At 42.1% G+C, this 22,121-nt stretch overlaps 1 protein-coding gene across 2 annotated transcripts in view; it reads left to right on the top strand.

The window, feature by feature from the left end:
* The first annotated feature begins 803 nt into the window (after window positions 1–803).
* smpdl3a (sphingomyelin phosphodiesterase acid like 3A) overlaps window positions 804–22,121 on the top strand; it is a 22,162-nt gene continuing 844 nt past the window's right edge. The window contains exons 1-8 of one of the 2 annotated variants that reach the window (XM_080744524.1): window positions 804–1,071; window positions 6,218–6,434; window positions 7,290–7,434; window positions 7,897–7,993; window positions 8,908–9,071; window positions 10,214–10,394; window positions 12,262–12,386; window positions 13,652–13,840. In XM_080744524.1, the coding sequence (XP_080600650.1) occupies window positions 942–1,071; window positions 6,218–6,434; window positions 7,290–7,434; window positions 7,897–7,993; window positions 8,908–9,071; window positions 10,214–10,394; window positions 12,262–12,386; window positions 13,652–13,840 (1,248 nt within the window). In that variant the 5' untranslated portion in view covers window positions 804–941. Of the gene's footprint in view, window positions 1,072–6,217; window positions 6,435–7,289; window positions 7,435–7,896; window positions 7,994–8,907; window positions 9,072–10,213; window positions 10,395–12,261; window positions 12,387–13,651; window positions 13,965–22,121 lie in introns of those variants that run through there. The other variant, XM_080744523.1, reaches the window with a different exon arrangement.

Below are 22,121 nucleotides of genomic sequence, written 5' to 3'. Positions count from 1 at the left end.
CTCTGAACTGAACCCCTATTGCTCCCAGTGAACAGGTTGGTGCCTTGCATGGTTTCTTCCGCCATCCATGGGTGTATGAAATGAATGAAGTGAATGTAATGTACAAAAGGTGCTATGTAAATGCACAATTTACCATTTAAAGAAGAAAGAAAGGAAAGACAAATGACAGACAGAAAGAGAGACTTTATGCAGTGTAGTAGGGGCCAATGATCCTCTCAGTGGAACTTTGCCCCACCTGGTGGCCTATGAGTTCAACACAAGTAATCTCTACATGGTGAAATCTAGACACTTTTTGCCTCTCTTCCATACAAATAAAATAACCTTTTATTCACTCAATTAAGATCTAAAATGAGATTGCAGCTTTAAAATGAGTTGGAAACAACTGATAAATAAACCAGCGACATAATAAATCTATAATCTTTTGGGGCGTGTCTTTGGGTATGCAGGCTGCAGCTATTGGCTGACATCAATCACTCTGTAGGTTGCGGATCCGGTCTGGGGGTCTGGCTCTAAGGACCGGATACAGAAACGATGCTTCAATGTGTGTGTGCGGACAAATTACCGGATACAGTAAGGCGGGTTCTAGAGCGGATGTGAACACTTAACAGCAGATAGAAACCAGCAGGCTGTGGTTGCTTTGATGAGAGGTTTTATATTTACCTACGTACGGCAGAGGAAGTGCTGCTGGTGGCCGATAAATAGCCGATCCACAAGCTCACAAGGCGTCGCGGATGCGACGCGTTGTGAGCTTGTAGATCTGCTATTTTTTGGCAAGCTGGAACCTGTTTTCACGATTAACTCGATTCACATCCAGCCAAACGGTGCCATCCTGTTTATGACCGTTTTATGTAGGCTATAATGTACACGTCCTGTTGTCATGTGCATATGTCTGTAGTTCCGAAGCTCTGCACAACTTAATCGACGGATTGAAACAATCTTGTATGCTATTTAACATGGAGCTACACCTGGCAGGAATGTGTAGTGTTGTGTTGTGTGTTACACTGCTGAGTGTTTATCCACTGGCCGCTGCTGCTGCACCCACTGCAAACCTGCACCCATCATCATCCATAGGTGAGTTGAATTGATTGATTGATTGATTGATTGATTGATTGATTGATTGATTGCCTTACCGAAGGTCATAAAGGAGTGTGGATCACTAGCATCCTTTAAAATTGCCATAAAAAACCACTTACAGGCAGCAGCCGTTCACAACTGGTAAAAACCTAGCCCAACCCTACCCTCCCTGCCCCTTCCTTGTATATACTGTACATACTGATTGTTGAGACTTACTGTTACCTGCCCCTTCCTTGTATATATTGTATATACTGTACTTACTGATTGTATAGACCTACTGTTTTCTTTTTTTCTTTACATATCTACTGCATAGTACTGTGTTCTATTTGTCTGTCATTCAATGTTATATGAGATACTTTAATGGTTTCCTGTTGAAATAAGCTTAGTCTTTTCATGGATCTCCTTTTAGTAGACCTTGTACCAGTGAACTGTACCGTCATGAATCTGTACATTTTCCTATGCAAACTTCTAATAAAGCCTTCAATCAATCAATCAATCAAACCGGATGTTTGGGTAACTCAGGACGTTCTATGTAAGAGCGCTTGTTTTGTCGTTCACCACACACCAATCACCACCAGGTGGCGACGACAGCCCATAGAGTTATAATGCGACAGCCATTCATAGTGAAGGCGCTGACGTCACTCGTTTGCGACTCTTTCTTTATTTACTAGCCTAGCCTAGCCTAGCCTAGCCATTAGCTCCATTGTAGTCACTTGGACAGGGCGTTTATCGTGGGCTTGCCCAGGCCTTACGGCCTGGGCATAAATATAACGATTGCATTCACCACGGCTTCGTGGTGAATGCATTCATGATTGCATTCATGCCCGCTCTTCGCGGCCACTCGCACCTGCGGTGCTCGGGGGCGAAGAGCAGGACCAAGGTCCGCTGGCCTGCGCGCCGCTTGCAATGTCGTGGACAATCGAGCGGCTCCGTTCCGCCCCGTGCTGCACGACGAGTGCTCTGTTTCTCGACCATCCTGTTTCTCTAACAAACCGTGACACTGTTTGTTTAGACTTACTGTTTTCTTTTTTGTTTTTCTTTACACCAGTAAGACTCCCTAATCGGGAGATAAGCGACCGTTGGTCGCTTATCTCCACAAATAGGCCAAAAGTTTGTTTTACCAATTATTACACTCTATGTGAACATTTACATCAACAAATCCCAAGTACTATGCAGAACGACCCATTTCAAGTTTTAATGTACAACAATATTTAGAAAATAGGTCTACAAGCTGACAGTCCTCGTCCCTTATATCCCCATAGGTTATATGGAGATCTCAGTGTTTGTCAGTCCTTGTTCATTTATGCCCATATATGGACATCTCTATATCTACTGTAACAGTCCTTGTCCCTTTATGCCCATATATGGAGATCTCTTAACTGTAAGTCCTTGTCCCTTTTATGCCCATATATGGATATTCCTGATGTCATCAGTATATGAACATATATGGGCTTTCTGATATGCCCATATATGGAGATCTCTTAACTGTAAGCCCTTGTCCCTTTTATGCCCATATATGGATATCCCTGATGTCATCCGTATATGCCCATATATGGGCTTTCTAATATGCCCATATATGGAGATCTCTGTATCTCCATATATGGGTATAAAAGGATACTTCAGGTCTGACATCAGGTTTGTTTATATTGGGTGGTTGCTAGGTTTGACATCACAAACTCTATGGGCCATCTGACCTAGAAATCTATATTTGGGCATAGATGACTCATCGTGACCTCATCACACGTCGACCGCACGTGTGACGTGCGGTCGACCGCACGTGTGACCGACGGACGGCCGGTGGAGGTTTTCATACTAAACTGCGACCTTACGGTCGCAATAATATCTACTGCATAGTAGGCCTACTATGCAGTAGATATATAACATTGAATGACTGTCTGTCATTCAATGTTATATGAGATACTTCAATGGTTTCCAGTGGAAATAAGCTTAGTCTTTTCATGGATCTCCTTTTAGTAGACCTTGTACCAGTGAACTGTACCGTCATGAAACTGTACCTTTTCCTATGCAAACTTCTAATAAAGTCATCAATCAATCAATCAATCAATCAATCAATCAATCAATCAATAAATCAATAAATTGATTGATTGATTGAAGACTTTATTAGAAGAAGTTTGGAAAAGAAGTATAGAAGAAGTAGGAAAAAGTACAGTTTCATGACGGTACAGTTCACTGGTACAAGGTCTACTAAAAGGAGATCCTAGAAAAGACTAAGCTTATTTCCATAGGAAGGAAACATTGAAGTATCTCATATAACATTGAATGACGGATAGAACACATTATATGCAGTAGATACAGTCAGGAAAAAAATGGGAAAACAACTAACAATCTGACCCATTGTCTCAGTTATGAGGAAGTTGTGTGTTTGTTTGAACTTTGCACAAGTGGAACTGCAACTGTCTAGATCATCAACTAAGTTAGATTGCAGAACTAAATAAAGTTAGAACTAAATTATGTGCTTAAAGGTCCTACACCATGCATTTAAAAATAATTTATATAACACTGTTTGTGTCCCAAAAACGTTTTTGAAAAGGTTTGAGGCTAAATTACCACTCCTGAATACAGAGCCCCTGTCATTTCTGCCTGGCTTTCAGAGCATTTTCAGCTGCAGTACCACCTTGTCCTGAGTGGGAGGACTGCGCTATTGAGCCAGTTTTGGCCCCACACTCCTCCCCACCTCCTGCTCAGCAGGCCTGCCCACCCCTCCCCAACCCTCTCCCAGCTCCTCCTGCCTCCTTCTCAGGCCTGCCCACCCCTCCCCAACCCTCTCCCAGCTCCTCCTGCCTCCTTCTCAGGCCTTGTGACATCACAAATCTGACCTTTCACAATCAGGACCGTTCTGAGACATGCTAACATAGATCTGCCCATAAACTGAGAAAGACACAATGGTCAGAAATAGGACTTTGTGAGGATAGGAGTTGCTGGTGGGACACCAAGAAAATACATAAAAATTGGAAAAATGAAAATTCATGGTGTAGTCCCTTTAAATATAGCCTATATGAAAAAAGTAATAATTCAACCGGAGTCACTTTAGTAATTTAGCTGCCCTCTGGAACACTTGATCATCCCATGTTTGTCTAAATTTCTATGCGTAAAATAATGCATTATAATCGGCTTATAACTATATATAACTGCTCCTAAAACATTTTCTGATATACTGATATCTCACAAGGGCTTTTATTTTTGCACCAATGTGTAGACAACCTAAGACATACAAATATAGTTTTACCACATTGAATTTACAAACAATGTTCAAGTTCCAACAATAAAAACAATGCAATAACCAGTTACAACAATAAAAGGCAAAGCAATGTATAAAACCCAAATAAGTACATTAACTCCTACAAACAGTGAAACAATAAGATACAAACAATAAAAGTAGGCTATATGTGGCCTTCTGCATTGAATATTTTGGAGAGTTAAGCTTTGGCTCTCAGGCCGCGCTCACACATGTGCGTCACGCATCATCATCTTATCGTCTGAGAATGGCCACTGGGGGCGCCATACTAATGCATTGTCAATGGAAGGTTGTTTGGTTTTTTGTCGTTGCCGTGTCTCTAGCTCAACCGCAGCCTGTACGCTCTTGAAGAGACACGGCAACGACAAAACACCAAACAACCTTGCATTGAGAATGCATTAGTACGGCGTTCCCAGTGGCCATTCTCAGACGATAAGATGATGATGCGTGACGCAGATGTCTGTACGGCGCCTTAGAGACTCTCACACAGAAGGCACCTTTCTTCATCATCTGTTCTGATCAGCTTCTCATTAGCTGCACCTTATAAAGCCTACTAGCCCTGATTGGCATCATGTGACCATGCCCATACCATGGCACTAAACAAACACCAGATGGCCTCAACAAAAATACACAAAATGTCACCCAAACAAAAATACATTGACCATTCACATATTTAGAGCAAAACCAACAATAAAATAAAATATTACAGCCAGTGGCTAGTAGCCACCCACCCACTACTGGGACAGCTACAATGTAGACCTATAAGATAAGTAGACCTACACATAAATAGTCTACTCTTTATGATTTATAACAACAACAAAGGTCCTCACATTATAAAGCATTCTGTAATGACCTATAAGGTCAATTGTAAATGCATCGATTCGTGATATGCTTCTAAAAACTGTAACTTTGGTCGATATGACCAACCCAGTCATATCCATATTTGGAAATATATTTTGTCCACATTTTGTCTAACTTAAACAACCAACTGCAACTCGAATCAAAATTGCAAATGAATTACATCCTGTGCGAATTCCATCCTGCGCGAGGTCGCTTTTTGCCCTTAGGCGTTGTAAGGTAGACTATATGGTGGCACGGTGGCGCAGTCGCCTCAAAGCGACTCTCTCTCGCTCGTTTCGTTCCATAAACTATCTTCCTGTAGGTTATGAAACATTAACATTATAAAGTTCCATAATCTACATACTGTGTCTTGAAACATAACTGTTGCTTGGAAATGCAAACTTAACTAACTAGTGACAGTAGGACATGACATCTTGTGTTGGTGTTGTGAATTGACACCAGCAGGGGACAGTATTACCCTGTTAAATGACACTGTTGGTGTTGTGAATTGACACCAGCAGGGGACAGTATTACCCTGTTAAATGACAACAGAGCTCTGTCAAAGCAGGCAGTAGGGTTGCAACTATTTTCACTTATTTTATTACAGATTATTCTATTGGTTTCCTTTTTGATTAATCCAATAATGGAAAAGCACATAATACTAGAGATGTGTGCTCCTCGTAGATTTGGATGCCTACCCAGGGCCAGCCACTTGGAATGGGATCTGAAAAATACTACATATTAATCACATGGAAAAAAAGAGGAAACAATAGACGCATTGCAACGGTATGCATTACACAACCACGGTATTGCGGTTATTGCACCCAGCCCTACAGTACTTGTAGATCTGCTATTGTAACAATTTTTGCATGACACCACTGTATGACAACAGCTTAAGTGCTTAATCATCTTATATATATCGTTTGATACACTGGGTTCTGATTTTATTTGGATGTTTTAGGGAAAGCAGGTGGTTTGAAGCCCATTAATTGACATTGTTTATATTGTCTCTTGATTTTGTCCCTTGTCCTTTCCATTTCTCTATAGGAAGGTTCTTGCACATCACAGACCTGCACCTGGACCCAACCTTCCACCAGGGGGCTCCAGACCCCACCAAGGTGTGTTTGTCCTCTAAAGGGGCCGCTGCCACTGGCGCCGGGCCCTACGGCGACTTCCTGTGTGACTCGCCGTACCGCCTCATCCAATCAGCTTTCAGTCACATGACCCAGGTGGCACCGCAGCCGGACTTCATCATCTGGACAGGGTTTGTTTCTGCTTTACACCTGTGCTTCCCAACCTGTGGTCCCTGGCCCACTTTGGGCCCCCATATCTGTTTGGGGGACGTTAGAATCTTTTTAAAGTGGTCGTAGCTTGTCCGCCGATCGTGCGATCATGTACGCGCATCATGCACAATCGTGATTGCACGAAATCGTGCAGGAAATAAGAACTGTGTTGCCTAGAACTGTGATCAGTGACATCGCGAATGTATTGTTTTTCTAGATTGATATTCGTATGCATTTTTTATATTGTTGTTGATGTACTGACATATTATCTTGCTAATTATACTGATGTATTACCTGCCTATTGTAAATTGCTTTGGATTAAAATCTGCTAAATGCCTAAACTGTAAACTATGTACTCTGCAAGCAACACTACACCTTCATGATGTCACTGATCACATGACCCCACAATCAATCCTCCAGTTCTAGGCAACACAAGTTCAATGTTGAAAATGAGTGGTATTCCTCTTTAAGTACATTTAAAGCAATTAAAGTACACATTTGGCTGCACTTGTGTATTTTATACTACTTTAGTAATTTATACTTTAGATGACTCAAGTACTGGGGTTTAGTCCTTTGCCCGCTGCTTTAACCACAGAAACCACAGCCTCCTTATTGTGGGGAAAGCTTTCGCAGAGAATAGTGGACCGACAAGCTCACAGTGTGTCATGTTGTGAGCTTGGCGGTCGGGTATTTTCAGCGGAAGCTTTCCCCCTCTATAATAGCAAACTGAAAAGACACTAGTAGGCCTATTAGAGCCCTGAGGGACTCGGGTCAACCATACTAGGGTTCTAGTCGTTGATAATAATCAGGCTAAGTGTGCCTGTGCGTCCATGCAGGGACAGTCCTCCTCATGTTCCAGTAGACAAGCTGTCTACAGACCTGGTGATCGAGGTGATGAGGAACATGACAGATACCATCACACTGTCCTACCCCACAACGCCTGTCTACCCTGCACTGGGCAACCATGACTACTGGCCACAGGTAGTCTACCGTTTATACTGCTGTAACCATGACTACTGGCCACAGGTAGTCTACTGTTTATACTGCTGTGACTATGATCACTGTTTATACTGTTGTAACCATGGCTACTGACCACAGGTACTGTACAATATATCGTCGTTGTCAGGCGGACAACGACAATGTCCAAAACCATTCGTTTTGTATTCATCATTTTAAAAACGATTTTAAGATAGTGAAAATAGCCGATCTACAAGCACTCAAGGCCTCACTATGCGAGGTGTTGTGTGCTTGTAGATCTGCTGTTTTCACAACTTTTGTGCGACGGTCTTGTATGATGAAGCAGGGCTTTGCTTTACAAGAAAAACATACACATTGGATACTTGGAGATACGAGGTTTCTGCCCAACAGTGACAATATATTTGTATTAATAATTGATTCAACTGATTAGTTAGATTGACCCCTATTTCCACCTTTTGACCTCAGGATCAGATGCCAACCAGCACCAACACTATTTACCAGGCAGCTGCCAAGCTGTGGGGACCCTGGCTGGAACCTGAGGCTGTGCTAACACTGAGAGAAGGTATTAAGCACAGTGGACTGTCTAATATTATCATTATTAGTTGGTATTTATTGAGACAGACAAGATGAGAGAGGGACAGTGTATGAGGGACAGCCAGTAGTACAGCTGAGAGGGAGACAGTGTAGGAGGGACAGCCAGTAGTACAGCTGAGAGGGAGACAGTGTAGGAGGGACAGCCAGTAGTACAGCTGAGAGGGAGACAGTGTAGGAGGGACAGCCAGTAGGACAGTAGTGACAGACCGTAGGACAGCAAATAGAGACAGTTTCACTACCACTGGCAGCATGTCTCAATGTAAAACAACAGCAAACTGCTCTAAAGATTTCCCAGTAGCAGAGTTTAAGCATATTTAGATGATAATATTGTTAACCAGTAAGACGCCTGAGGGCGAAAAGCGACCTCGCCCTAAAGGGTGAGGTCGCGCCATGTCTTGGCCATCTGGCCAAAGGGATTTGGTTCCCCTGGCATCACAGGGATCTCCATATATGGCAATAAAAGGGATTTGGTTCCCCTGACACCACAGGGATCTCCATATCTCCATATATGGGCATAAAAGGGATTTGTTCCCTTGGCATCACATGGATCTCCATATATGGCAATAAAAGGGATTTGGTTCCCCTGACATCACAGTGATGTCAGAGCTTGATGTCAGAGCGTGAGAGTCAATCAACAAAAAAGACAAGCGTTATACAGTCACGAACGAGATGTGGCGGTTCTAATAGTAAACTGTGACATACGGTCACAGTTTACTATCAGAACTATACTACTACTATACATCACAGTTATTTTGTCCACAACAATCATGACATGACTATCTGTTCGATTCCTAGATAGTATATCGATAGTCAAAGGGAAATGTTTCCCAGTTATCAATGTGTGAAAGAGTCGTTGCTAACACTAGTTGTGTGTGCGCGCAGGTGGCTTCTACTCTCAGCTGGTCAGGCCTGGTCTGCGCCTGGTCAGTGTGAACACCATCCTCTACTACAGTCCTAACCAGGTCACTGTCAACATGAGTGACCCTGCAGGACAGTTCCAATGGCTGCAGAGCACCCTGGAGACAGCCCAGCACAACCATGAGAAGGTAAGAGACAACACAACACAACCATGAGAAGGTAAGAGACAGCTCAGCACAACTATGAGAAGGTAAGAGACAACACAACCATGAGAAGGTAAGAGAAAGCTCAACACAACCATGAGAAGGTGAGACAGCTCATAGCCGGGGAGCCACACACAGGCCCAAAATTTGAGAGGACACAGAGGATACTTTTTATTTTAGTTTTTTCCATTAATTTGGACAATAAGGTACACAGAATGAGAGGCCTGCTCTGCCGGAAACATTGCGGGAAAAAAGTCCCATCGACGTCACTATACAGGAAAAGAATACAAAAATAAATCTGCTTTAAGTAGCATGTGAGGGGTCAAACTAGGGGTTCTTCATGATTCTGAATCCATTGCAGGCATTTATTTTGCATGAGAAACATTCCTTAGGCTAGATTTCAGCCCCACAAAACGGTGAAAAGTGATGAGTCATCAAAAATCCAAAATCTTTTCCAGATCCAGAAAAGATTGGAGAACACACACCACTGGATTCTGCAAAGGAACTGAAACGTATGCATGATGGGAACTAAATTAAAACTAAACTATAGTAATTGTAACCGTAGGTCGCAGTTAACTATGAAAACCGCCACATCTTTCTGTATCTCTGTCAGTCACGCCTGACACTGTGGTTCTGTGGGATTGTCACTCTGACATCATGCTCTGACGTCACTGTGATGTCACACTACCAGAATCCCTTTTATGCCCATATATGGAGTTCCCTGATGTCATCAATATTAAGCCCATATCTAACAGGACTTCATATGGGAATGCCCATATATGGAGGCCACGTCAGCCACATACCACACTACAGACAGGGATCTCCATGTATGGGCATAAAAGGGTATGATGTCAGATGTCATAGACATCATAGGACTTTCACATAACGAATAACTGAGTAATTATGTCTGGGCTCTCACAGCATATCTCCATATACAGTACATGGATCTCCATATATGGGTACCAGGGTTCTCCATATATGGGTAACTGGTCCGATATTCTTACTAGTAAAAACCTGTGTGTGTGTGTGTGTGTGTGTGTGTGTGTGTGTGTGTGTGTGTGTGTGTGTGTGTGTGTGTGTGTGTGTGTGTGTGTGTGTGTGTGTGTGTGTGTGTGTGTGTGGTATAGGTGTATATCATAGGTCATGTTCCAGTGGGATACCTGCCATATGCCAGAAACACCACGGCCATCAGGGAGAGTTACAACGAGAGACTAGTGGTCATCTACAGGAACTACAGCCATGTTATCACTGGACACTTCTATGGACACACCCACCGAGACAGTATCATGGTGCTACTGGACCACAAAGGTAACATTACCTTTGTGGTCCAGTAGTAGTAATAATGATGTAAATTTTACATCATTATTACTACTACTGGACCACGAATGTAAAACAACACCATTATGTCTAAGTATACGATGCAAGGCTGTGGTCTAGCTCTAGCCAACATCAACTCGGAAATCCTGGATCGTTGCCCTCACTCACCTATCTAACATCAGGTTCTTGAGCGGTCTTGTTAGCTATCGCGCCTCAGTGCATCTACAACGTAGGTGGTGTGCTTCTTGCCTTTCCTGGCTTTGCCCTGCGTTGGTTCCAATAGACCAGGGGTGTCGAACTCATTTTGCACATGTTCGCTCTGTTTTTCTTCCTGTCGTCTCAGCCACTGCTATAGCTAGCAGTATAGCAGTATATCATTTTACAAATTGTGTTCATTATTAAGTAAAATAGCTACTTTCATTATTGGTATTACAGTTGCAGTTAGGTACAAGAGATGCTATTTGTTTAAAGGAGTAGTTCATCCCCAACATGACTTTTTTTCTTTTTTCTTGATTGATTACTCACGCCATGGAGACTTGAGTTCAATAATATATTTTTATTTTATTTGTCGCATTACTAAGACAAAAATTTGATAATAGTACACTTCTCCCCATTGATTCCGGATGGGGACCCAAATGCATTTGGTTCCCCATCCGGAATCAATAGGCATGCATTTATTGTAATCAAATTTCTGTTTTAGGAATGAGTCTCCATTGGCTCCATGGCATTTTGGGGGTGAACTACTCCTTTAAGAAGTGCCAATTAGAATAAACCATTTGATAATAGAATAATTCAATTCCTGATAGTCTCTGCTATAATTTGTAAATGGCTAAAAAAAATATTATTGATGCAGGACAATAATTATTTTTTTATTGTATTTTATAATAAAAAGAATAAAAGTAATGAACAATAATGGTATATTCAGAAAATATCTGAATAATAAAACTTTTACATTTTATTATTATTATATTTTTTAAATAAGTTATTTTCTTAACAACATTAATTTCCATGTCTAATATGTGTAATCTTTGAGTACAGTTTGAATATTGTAGGTATGTTCAGGTATTATTCATAGCCAGACCCCCCACCCCATTCCTAGCAATGCTGTCATCTTCAGAGAGAGAGAGAGAGCTGGTCACTTAACATTCCAATCAATCAACTCAATCACTGCCAGCTGGCGGGAGAAACCTAGCCTGCAGTGAGCAGGCATTAGTTAGGTTAATTCTTAAAACAATCATAACTCTTGACAGGAATGGGCTAGAGACTTACTTTTTTTCCTAAATGCTCAGAAATGTATGCTCTACAAGCCTGGGGCCTGAATCATCTCGCCGGCCCGCGAGAGGGCCGTATGTTTGACATCCCTGCAATAGACCATATTAGAAAGGTATATCCACAATATTCATGGTAGTTAGGTTGCAGTGTTACTCTGTACAAAGACTTGCTACAGTATGCAGACTAGTGCTTGCTCTGCCATCATATAGTTAATATTACTGTATCGTGATTTTTGCATATTAAATTAATCAGAAACAATCTAACAACAAATAGTTAATATGATAGTGGAGCAAGCACAGCACAGATAGCAAGTCTTTGTACACATTAAGGTTGCAACCTAACTACCATGAATTGTGGATGTGCCCTTCTATTTAATCCTTTTGGGGATGTTGATGTTGTCATCTGCCCATTTGTCAATTTGGTAAAAAGAAATTGGTTGAACAGAGCTCATATTTTGGGACCATCGCTCCATTGTTCACAATGATTTGTAATGCAGGCTGCTATCCCAGGAAGTCATGTGATCCAAGATGGCCACGGTGTGAATATGGTCTATAGTGTCCGTTCTCATGTGTTGGTTGTGTTGCAGGTAGAGCAGTGAGCTCTCTGTTCGTGTCCCCTGCCGTTACGCCCATCAGGAGTGTGTCGGAGCCTTACTCTAACAACCCATCCTACCGCATGTACCTCTATGATCCTCTACAATACACTGTGAAGGTGAGATGCATGTACGCACACGCACACACACACGCACGCACACACGCACGCACGCACGCACGCACGCACGCACGCACGCACACACACACACACACACACTTTCGTATTAGTATACTTTTGAGGACATCAGCCTTTTAGGACGGTGATTTTATTAATACCATTGTTTTAATGAGTTTGCTGTTTTTAACCCTAAACGTAAAGCTGAATGTAGCAGATCTACAAGCTCACAACGCATCACTTTGAAACACTTTGTGTGCTTGTAGATCTGCTATAGTGTCAAGCTCTCGCGTGTTTGATTGATTGATTTGATTGAATACTTTATTAGCAGTTTGCATAGGAATAGTACAGGACAGTAAAGTTCAGATACAAGGTCTACTAAAAGGATTAAAGACCACAAGAAAGCGCAACGGCTAGTTTGCATTGGGGTCCTTTGTACTCAATTCATGAAAGTCACAAAGTGAAATGTCACATTGCAATGTGTTTGTGAGCCAGTAGATCGATCGTCTATCTTCGTCTTCGCTACTTTTGCGCAGCTCTCTTCAGTGGTGCTTTGGGATTTTTTTTCCCGGGCGGACGGTCATTTATTGACGTCACGTGCACGCGCGTGCACGCGCCTCTAGAGGCTATTTAGATAGAAAGGATGTCAGCAGATCTAATGGTGGTAAAACAATAGTTTTCTAGTCTTAATTACATTTGCATTGTTACTTAAGATTTTATGTTCTACTTTCTTTTAATTCATTTAGAAAATACAGCGCTGCAGTAGGATAGAGAAACAAAGTTTGGCTTGAACGAATCTCAAACACTAAATACCACAGTAATATGGAGCCATGTATGAGGACACACACACATCGACACATGCACATGCAGTCACAGCTGGAAACTGTGTTAAAGTAGGCTATATATCCATATGAATAGAGGCTTGAGGACGCTCACACATTCACCACTAGAAACCTGTTATGCAAGTAGCCACTGATTAAAGTATTGCTTGTGTATCGCGGATTCGCGGGGTGGGGGGTTGTCGCGGCTCTCGCGGGGGGGTATGCACGCGTTTACACGGTCGTGCACCGTTTGGTGCCGTCCGTGCGCGTGCATGTGGGGAAATATTTCCGGCCACACGGCGTCCGGTCCCGTCCGGCCCCCAAAGCACTACTGGCTCTCTTATAAGTTATACGATGAGCATTTGTGAAAAAATAAATATGTAGATGCAAGGTTTCTGCCCCACAAGCCACAACATGTCTCTGTGCATGGTCTCTCTCTCCCTGAAGGACATCTGGCAGTACTTCCTCAACCTGACGGAAGCCAACCAGAAGCAGAGCTCAGACTGGAAGCTGGAATACATCATGACAGAAGCTTTTGGACTCTCAGACCTCAGAGCAGAGAGTCTGCTGCAGCTGGCCCTGAGCTTCAGACTGCCTCAGACCAAACACTTTGACACCTACTTCACTCACTTCATGGTGAGCTATGACAGCAGTGTGCTGTGTGTGGGAGACTGCAGGCTCACCCAGGTGTGTGCTGTGCTCTATCTGGACCAGGAGTCCTATAGCAAATGTGTCACAAAGGGACTGGAATAGCGTTTATAATTAAAGGGGGGCTGTCACCTAAAGGGTTACTGTCACTTTAAGAATTTTTATGATGTCATTGTGGGGATGCGCAATTATAAGCCAATCACATTAATTGTCTGTATAGCCTGACTATATGACTACTTACTACGTACTGGTCAGCTGTTGTTGGGGGTCGAGGGGCAGATTACACTGTGACATGAGCTTCAGACTGTTTCAGACCGTTTTCAGAGAAGCTCATGTCGCAGTGTAATCTGCCCCTCAACCCCTTTAGGTGACAGTACCCCTTTAACATTTATAAGTTAGACATTTAGCTTTTATCCAGAGCAACTTACAAGTGTGGACAATTGGATTAAGCAGGGTGCATCCCCCCTAACCCTAACCCTAACCTTAACCCTAACCTCTATGGAAGTGCCGCCACTCAGACAATTTGATGTCAATGTCAGAATGGAGAGCGGCCCCCAAGCAGAGAAGGCATGAATTTTGTCAGTAAACAATAAAGTATATAGTCACATAAGTAAAGTGCAGAAAGAACAACAGTGCTTCAAATAAACTAAGAAACCAGGTATGTGAACCTAACTAAATAACATGCTGTACATTTGAAACTCTAGGATACCAGACAAACAATGTGCTATCGAGGGCCTATATAACATTCTGTACTTTTGTGGTCGAGGAGAAAAACGTTATCTGCATAACAAAACATTGTTGCTGTCTGGTGGAAACCTCTTATCTTCATAGTTAAACCTTTTGTGTTTTGTTTAGTTTTTTCGTAAATGATCGTCCTACAAAATAATTGAAAAGTAGCAGATCCACAATCTCGAAGCGACATATTTTGAGCTCCGTCTATCTGCTACTTTTGCTGTTTTTGAATTTGAATCCTGAAAAGTAACAGTTTTGGACATAATGAGTTTTACATCCGACAGAGATGATAGTAGCCAACATATTGTATGCATAGGAAAAGAAGGGAAAAAAGGCATTTATCAGCATCAACAGGGATAAACTAGCATAGGAGCACTGATTTATATTTTTAAATTTTCTTAAGTGAATGGATGCATAATTGATGTATTTTAGCTCATAGCTACATGAACAATGAACATGACCCTCAAATGATCTGTTTTGTGACATACATCACTTGCTCATATCCAATCCAATCCAATCCAATTTATTTATATAGCACGTTTTACAAACACAGGGTTTCCAAAGTGCTGCACAGTACAGGTACATAAAACAATCAAAAAGTAGTCCGTAGTGGTAAGCATTTTGATAAAAGTAAACTAATAAGATAAGATAAAACACATAAAATAATAAAAATTAAAATCACATAAAAATCCATAAAAGCAGCAATTAAAAAACAGCTGTCAGCAAAGAGGTAAAATAATGATAAAATAATGTAAAAATAATATTAAAACCCAAAGCAGATAAAAACAACAGTGAAATCAGCATGAGAAAGCTAGAGAATAAAAATGGGTCTTAAGGCGGCTTTTAAAAGTTTCAACAGTAGGGGCCGTTTTTATGTGCAAAGGTAGCGCGTTCCACAGTGTAGGGGCTGCAACCGAGAAAGCCCGGTCTCCTCTGGACTTTAAGTTTGTCTTTGGGACTATCAGTTTTTTCTGGGTTGCAGATCTTAAGGCCCTAGAAGGGACATAGTCTTCTAGGAGGTCAGAGAGGTACTGGGGTGCCAGCCCATTTTGTGCTTTAAAAGTAAACAATAAAATCTTAAAATTTATTCTAAAATGAACTGGTAGCCAATGGAGAGCGGACAGGACTGGAGTGATGTGGTCGTATTTGCCAGTTCCAGTTAAGAGGCGTGCTGCAGCATTTTGTACTAGCTGCAATCTGGATATAGAGGCCTTGTTTATATAAAAAAATATAATAAATAAAAGCATGTATGACTCGCTCTAGGTCCTTAAAAGATAAAACAGATTTAATTTGTGATAAAAGTCTCAAATGAAAAAAAAACTAGCTCTAACCACATTATTTATCTGCTTATCTAGTTTAAAAGCATTGTCCATTTTTACCCCCAGGTTTGAGACCACGGGTACTAAATATGGTTGTAATGGACCCAGGTCTAAGGGGAGAGCAGTTGGGCTGGCACTTGGTTCGAACACTATCACTTCAGTTTTTCCTTCGTTTATATTTAAAAAGTTGAGGGCCATCCAGGCTTTAATGTCATTTAAACAATTGAAGAGGGAGGACAGGGGGTTATTACTGGATCGTTTGAGGGGCAGGTATATTTGAGAGTCGTCAGCGTACAGGTGATAAGAGATGCCATGTCTTTTTAAAATGTGTCCTAGGGGGAGGAGATAAAGTGAGAAAAGGATAGGGCCAAGGATTGAGCCTTGCGGAACTCCGGATGACAGGGGAACGGATGATGATGTGAAATGACCAAGTTTAACAGAAAAGTGTCTATTTGAGAGATAAGATTTGAACCAGTCTAGTGCGGTGCCCCTGACTCCTACACAGTGCTCGAGGCGAGATATTAAAATCTTATGGTCGAGAGTATCAAAAGCGGCCGTCAGATCCAAGAGTAACAGGATCGCAGGGTCTCCGTTATCTGTGGCCATTAAAAGATCATTAAAAACTTTAAGAAGTGCAGACTCAGTGCTATGGAAAGCTTTAAAACCGGATTGGAACATTTCAAAAATATTCTTTTCATATAAAAAAGAGTGTAGTTGTAAAAGTGCTGTTTTCTCCAGGATTTTCGAGATGTATGGAAGCTTGGAAATCGGTCTATAATTTGATAGGACAGTAGTGTCCAGATTAGGTTTTTTAATCAGTGGTGTAATAACTGCGTCTTTAAATTGTGCGGGTACAACCCCTGTCACAAGACTACTATTTATTATTTTATGGACAGTGGGTCCAATAGCCGCCCAGACGTCCTTAAATAGCCGGGTAGGGATGGCGTCTGTGGGGCAGGAAGAGGGTTTCATTTTTGCAACTATTTCACTAAGAGCTAAAAAAGATACAGGTATAAAGTGGTTAAAAACAGGAGTGGAAATAGCAGTTGTAGGGGGGTCCACAACAGGGAGTGGGAACTGGGCTCTGATGGTGGCTATCTTCTCTACAAAATAGTTGAGGAAGCTTTCGCAAACTTCAGTGGAAGGTTCCAGACATGTGGATAGGGGAGGATTAAGCAATACTTAGATAGTTTTAAATAACACTCTTGGTTTATCAGCATTTTTTAAAATCAATTCAGAGAAGTGTCTTGTCTTTGCTGATTTAACAGTAGTCTGGTAGTTACGCCAGCTATCTTTGAGGATGTCGTATGATGTCTGGAGTTTATCCCTTTTCCATCTACGCTCTGCCTTTCTACACTCTCTCCTGGCAGCCCTGGTGGTGTCATTTAACCAGGGCTCGGCCTTAGGTCGAGGACGTAGGGGTTTTAAAGGTGCAACGGAGTCAAGGGCACTGGCACAGGTGGAGAGAAAGGAGGATGTCATTTCCTCTGTGTTCTGGTGAAATTGTGGTATTACTGTATTATCAGCTGTGCTCAGGAAGACAGAGCTAAACTGAGCAGCAGTGGATGGTTTGAGCATGCGACAGAGATGTACGGGAGCGCTGGGTTTTAAAGTCTGACATGGTAAAATGAAATCAAATAAAACAGGCATATGATCAGACAGTACAGTACCACACACCTGGATGTTAAAAATAGGCAAGCTATAGGATAAGACTAGATCTAAAATATGCCCCCGCTCGTGGGTGGCTTCAGTAACATGTTGAATAAAATTAAGAGCATCAAGAGTATCGAGAAAGTCTTTAGCAGGGGGCTTTGAAACACAGCAGACATGTATGTTCAGATCACCGACCACCAGGATTCTATTATACTTAACTAAGGCACCAGCAAGCAGTTCAGAGAACTCAGTAATAAAGTCTTTATTATACTTAGGTGGGCGGTAGATGACTGCACATAGAACTGGGTCAAATCGGCCCAGTTCAAACAAGCTAGATTCAAAAGAGGTAAAAGTCTGCGATGGCAGAGGTTTATGGTAAACATTATTTCTAAAAATTGTTGCTATTCCTCCACCGCGACCAGTGGACCTGGGAGAGTTTATCACAGTGCAATCAGAGGGAACTAGATCAGTGAGGGCAGCAGACTCGCCCAGGTGTAACCAGGTTTCAGTCACACAAAGGATGTCCAGGGCCTTGGAGGTAAAAAATTCCTTAAGGATGAAAGTCTTTTTCTTAATTGATCTCGCATTGATCAGTGCACATTTGGTTATGGCTGCGGTTAAAGCAGCATCATCTGGCACAATGGCGGCCCGGGCCAGTGGCTGGAGGTTAAAGTGGTTTACTCCGCTGAGATGTTGTGAATCAGAGTGGCGGGGGTGATGGTGATGGCTGGCTAAGTGACTGTTTGCTATATTAGTTACAACAGGGATCATCACTGCATTTACTGGTGGGCTCACAATAGATGTATGGAAGACAGGGCTGGGTGTGCATAATAAAGGTCAGCTCTGATCTATGGGCTGGCTGTTTGTGATGTGATGGGAGATGTTTTTGGCCAAGACATTTAAGCCTTTTGTATTGGGGTGCAGGAGATCTCTATATAGATCGGGGGTTTTCCAGAACTGGTTAAAATGGCCAATATAGCCATGGCCCTCGGTCTGGCAGAATTTACGCAGCCAGTTGTCTGCGCTAAGGAGACGGCTAAATTTATCAGAGCTGCGATGGAGGGTGGGAATTAGACCAGAGTATATGCAGGTTTTACCAAGGTTTCTAACAGCGCATGCCAGGACGTCATAATCATTGCACATTTGGATAGATTGCATACACCTTGTGTCGTTTGTGCCTACGTTCAGGATCACTGTGTGGATAGAGGGGCGCTGCTTAAGGATGACAGGTATATGGGGGAGAAGATCCAAAATCTTAGCACCAGAAAAAGAACAGGTTAAACTGTTAGGTGTCTCACGATAGAATATACTGTACATCGTCTGAAACGCGTGTGTGTGTGTGTGTGTGCGCGCGTGTGCGTGTGTGTGCGTGTGTGTGTGTGTGTGTGTGTGTGTGTGTGTGTACGCGTGTGTACACGTGTGCGTGTGTGTTTCACTTGGTTTGAAAACAATACATGATCAATCATACTGCATACTACACAAACTTTCTTTAAACTGAAGGTTAATGTTAAGAGCTTAGAAAAGATTTCACTACATCAATAATATTTAAATTAACCCTAAACAATGTAATTGCACCGACAATTAGTATAGTCGACACTTAGACACTTAGAATTAGTCAAATACTTCTCTGCATCAGCTTTTGTAAATAAAATTAGGACATTTGTACGCATACATGTTTATGTGCAACACTATTTCTACACTTTATAATGAAGCTGCAACTTGTAGATCAGAAATATTGATTGATGGGACATCATTTTATAACATACGATGTATATAATTGCAATGTTTTGTCTTTTACTGGACTTTTCTATTTTTGTACAAATAAAATGTGATCATGCCAAGAAGTTGAATTGAGGTCCTGTGTTATTTGGATCATTTTGAACAGTATCCAACTGTAGCCAAGATGTTAAAATCTCACACTCTTTCTACACTGAATCAGCTGCTACCAGGGACGTGCTGGGCCCCTGATTCAGCCCCGGAAAAAGAGTTGGAGAGGCCCTCATTGCGCGCTAGACCGAGATCTCTCTCTCTAGCGCTGCTGCTACTCAAAGATTTGTGACAAAGTGACAAGCCAGTGGGCCAATTACATGAGTTATATTCCGTAGTTGTCGTTGTCTGCTGTTTTCACTACTTTTGTGCGACGGCCTTGTATGATGAAGCAGGGCTTTGCTTTGCGAAAAAATTTACAAATTTTAAACTTTGAGATACAAGGTTTCTGCCCGACAGTGGCGATTTACTTTGTTGGCCGCCCAGCCCACAAAAAGGAACAAAGGCCTAATGGCCGGGAATGAACCGTCCGTTCGGGAGTTGTCCCGCTTTTCCCAATGGCCAGCACGTCCCTGGCTGCTACCTACATGCATGCCTACAGTGAGGACTGATGACCTGGGAGTGGGAGGTAGCGTTACGCTAGCTGGGAAATCCCAGCCTTGCTCACTTCACGTGGGAGAAAAAGAAAGCAGTGAGCTGTTGTGTGTGTACCAGTCAGGGGTGTCGCACCAACTTCTGGGCCCTGGGTACAAGGATTCACTGCGGGCCGGGGCCCCCCATGAATATGTTCTTCATAGGGGGAGGAGGGGGTTTTACCCATTTAGACTGGGAACGCATTATTACGCATTATTTTGTGCTTTAACTATTGAAAAATAGCAGATATACTAAGCTCACAGCACGGCACGGAGTGCCACGCTGCGAGCTTGTAGATCTGCTATTTTTGAAAGTCTTTGAATATTTCAAATCCATGATTCTATGTCAGTGGTGCTCGAACTGTTTCATGTGAAGGACCCCCATCTCAAAATATTTAGTTCCAGCGACCCCCCAGAACAAATGTTCATATTCAAAGATTTGCACACATTTTCACAACTTTTCAAAAATAGCAGATCTACAAAGTTCACAGTGCGGCACGGCACTCGGTGCCACGCTGTGAGCTTGTAGGTCTGCAATTTTTGAATAGCTGAAGTATAAATCTCACAGCGCGGCACTCGGTGCCGCACTGTGAGCTTGTATATCTGCTATTTTGGAATAGCTAAAGTATAAAATAATTCAGGCCCCTACACCTTGAGCCCTAGTAACTCTGTCCCACTCCCCCCTTGTGACGCCCCTGGTACCAGTGCAGCCTCTTCACCATGTTATTAAAAATCACACCCGTGTGAACTGAGCGGTGGAGGCTGCATGTGTGTGTGTGTGTGTGTGTGTGTGTGTGCTGTGTGTGTGTGTGTGTGTGTGTGTGTGTGTGAGTGTGCCTGGCCTGAACAACAGCGCCCCTCCCTTAACATATGTGGTCATTAAAGGTATTGCAGGCCACTTACAGACAGGCTACATACAGACACGCACGCATACACACACACACACACACACACACACACACACACACACACACACACACACACACACACACACACACACACACACACACACGGCCACGTATAGGAGACAGTGCGACCACCGCTCAAAAACAACCTCACTGAGTAATCAGGGATCCATCCATCTGCAACAACTAAAGGATACACAGCGCCCTCTGCTGTTGTTTTCCTTCAGATGCCAAGTTCTGAATCTGGCTTGAGAGATCACACAGACAGGAACAGATCAATAGGTTGATAGATACAAAGAGGAACAAGAACTTTAGCTGTTGTTTGTAGTTGTTATAGAAATAATTACATTCCTTCCCAATCCACAGAGATGAGGTTTGAGTTTCCTATGTGCATACAGCTCATTAGAATTTTGAACAGATAATTCAGTGGTCCATTTGGTTCAATTTGTACCCTCTTGGAGGGTAGGCTACTCTTATGAGTTGACTTCATAATTGCTAGACTCCATGTTTTGGCAAGGACCATAGTGTATAAGTCTCATAGTTGCAATACATTATAGTAATTTCATAATGCATTATAATCTCTGTTATAATGCAATACATTATTATGTTATAATGCATTATAGTGTGACTATAAGTTACTGGTTATTGGGTGCTTGAACCCATTAAGACCTATGGCTGGTTCTACAAATGCCTTCTAATTCAGTTGTTCTCAAACCTTTGCCAAGGACCCCAAGGACCCCATGACAGATGTTTTCCTGTTTTAGTAAAGTAATAGAGATGTAGGCGGATACATCTTGTGTTCCATAAATATAATGATATCATCTTATAGTGACTCAGTAATGCTAAAACAATGCTAATTATTACAATGTAGCCTATTATGTAGGCCTATGTTTTATTATTATAATACAATATGATCCTTTCAAAACTAAAGATTGTAAGACTATGAATATGTTTATAATGCATTAAAGACCTGGGCCTTATAGAAAGTGAGTGATATATTTTGTGGTACAAAAAAGGAATGCAAAAAATTAGAGTATAAACACAATAGAAATCACCAGAACAAGACAAATGAAAGATGAATTTAAAAAGAGTCAGTTCTCCACTGTGAGCTTCAATCTTCTTTATTAAAACTGCTTTTTATTCAGGATTGTTTGAGTACATTACTGCAGTGTCTTACAAAACAGTTCACACTTAAACACTGTCTCAAAACGGAATCATGTTTGTTTGACAAAATGACACATTTCATTTACAAAATGACACA

Source organism: Nannobrachium achirus, assembly GCF_963921795.1.
Source record: "Nannobrachium achirus genome assembly, chromosome: 16".
Taxonomy (NCBI): Eukaryota; Metazoa; Chordata; class Actinopteri; order Myctophiformes; family Myctophidae; genus Nannobrachium; species Nannobrachium achirus.
Note: the sequence above shows the minus strand (reverse complement) of the source record. Positions and strands in the feature narration are given on the sequence as shown.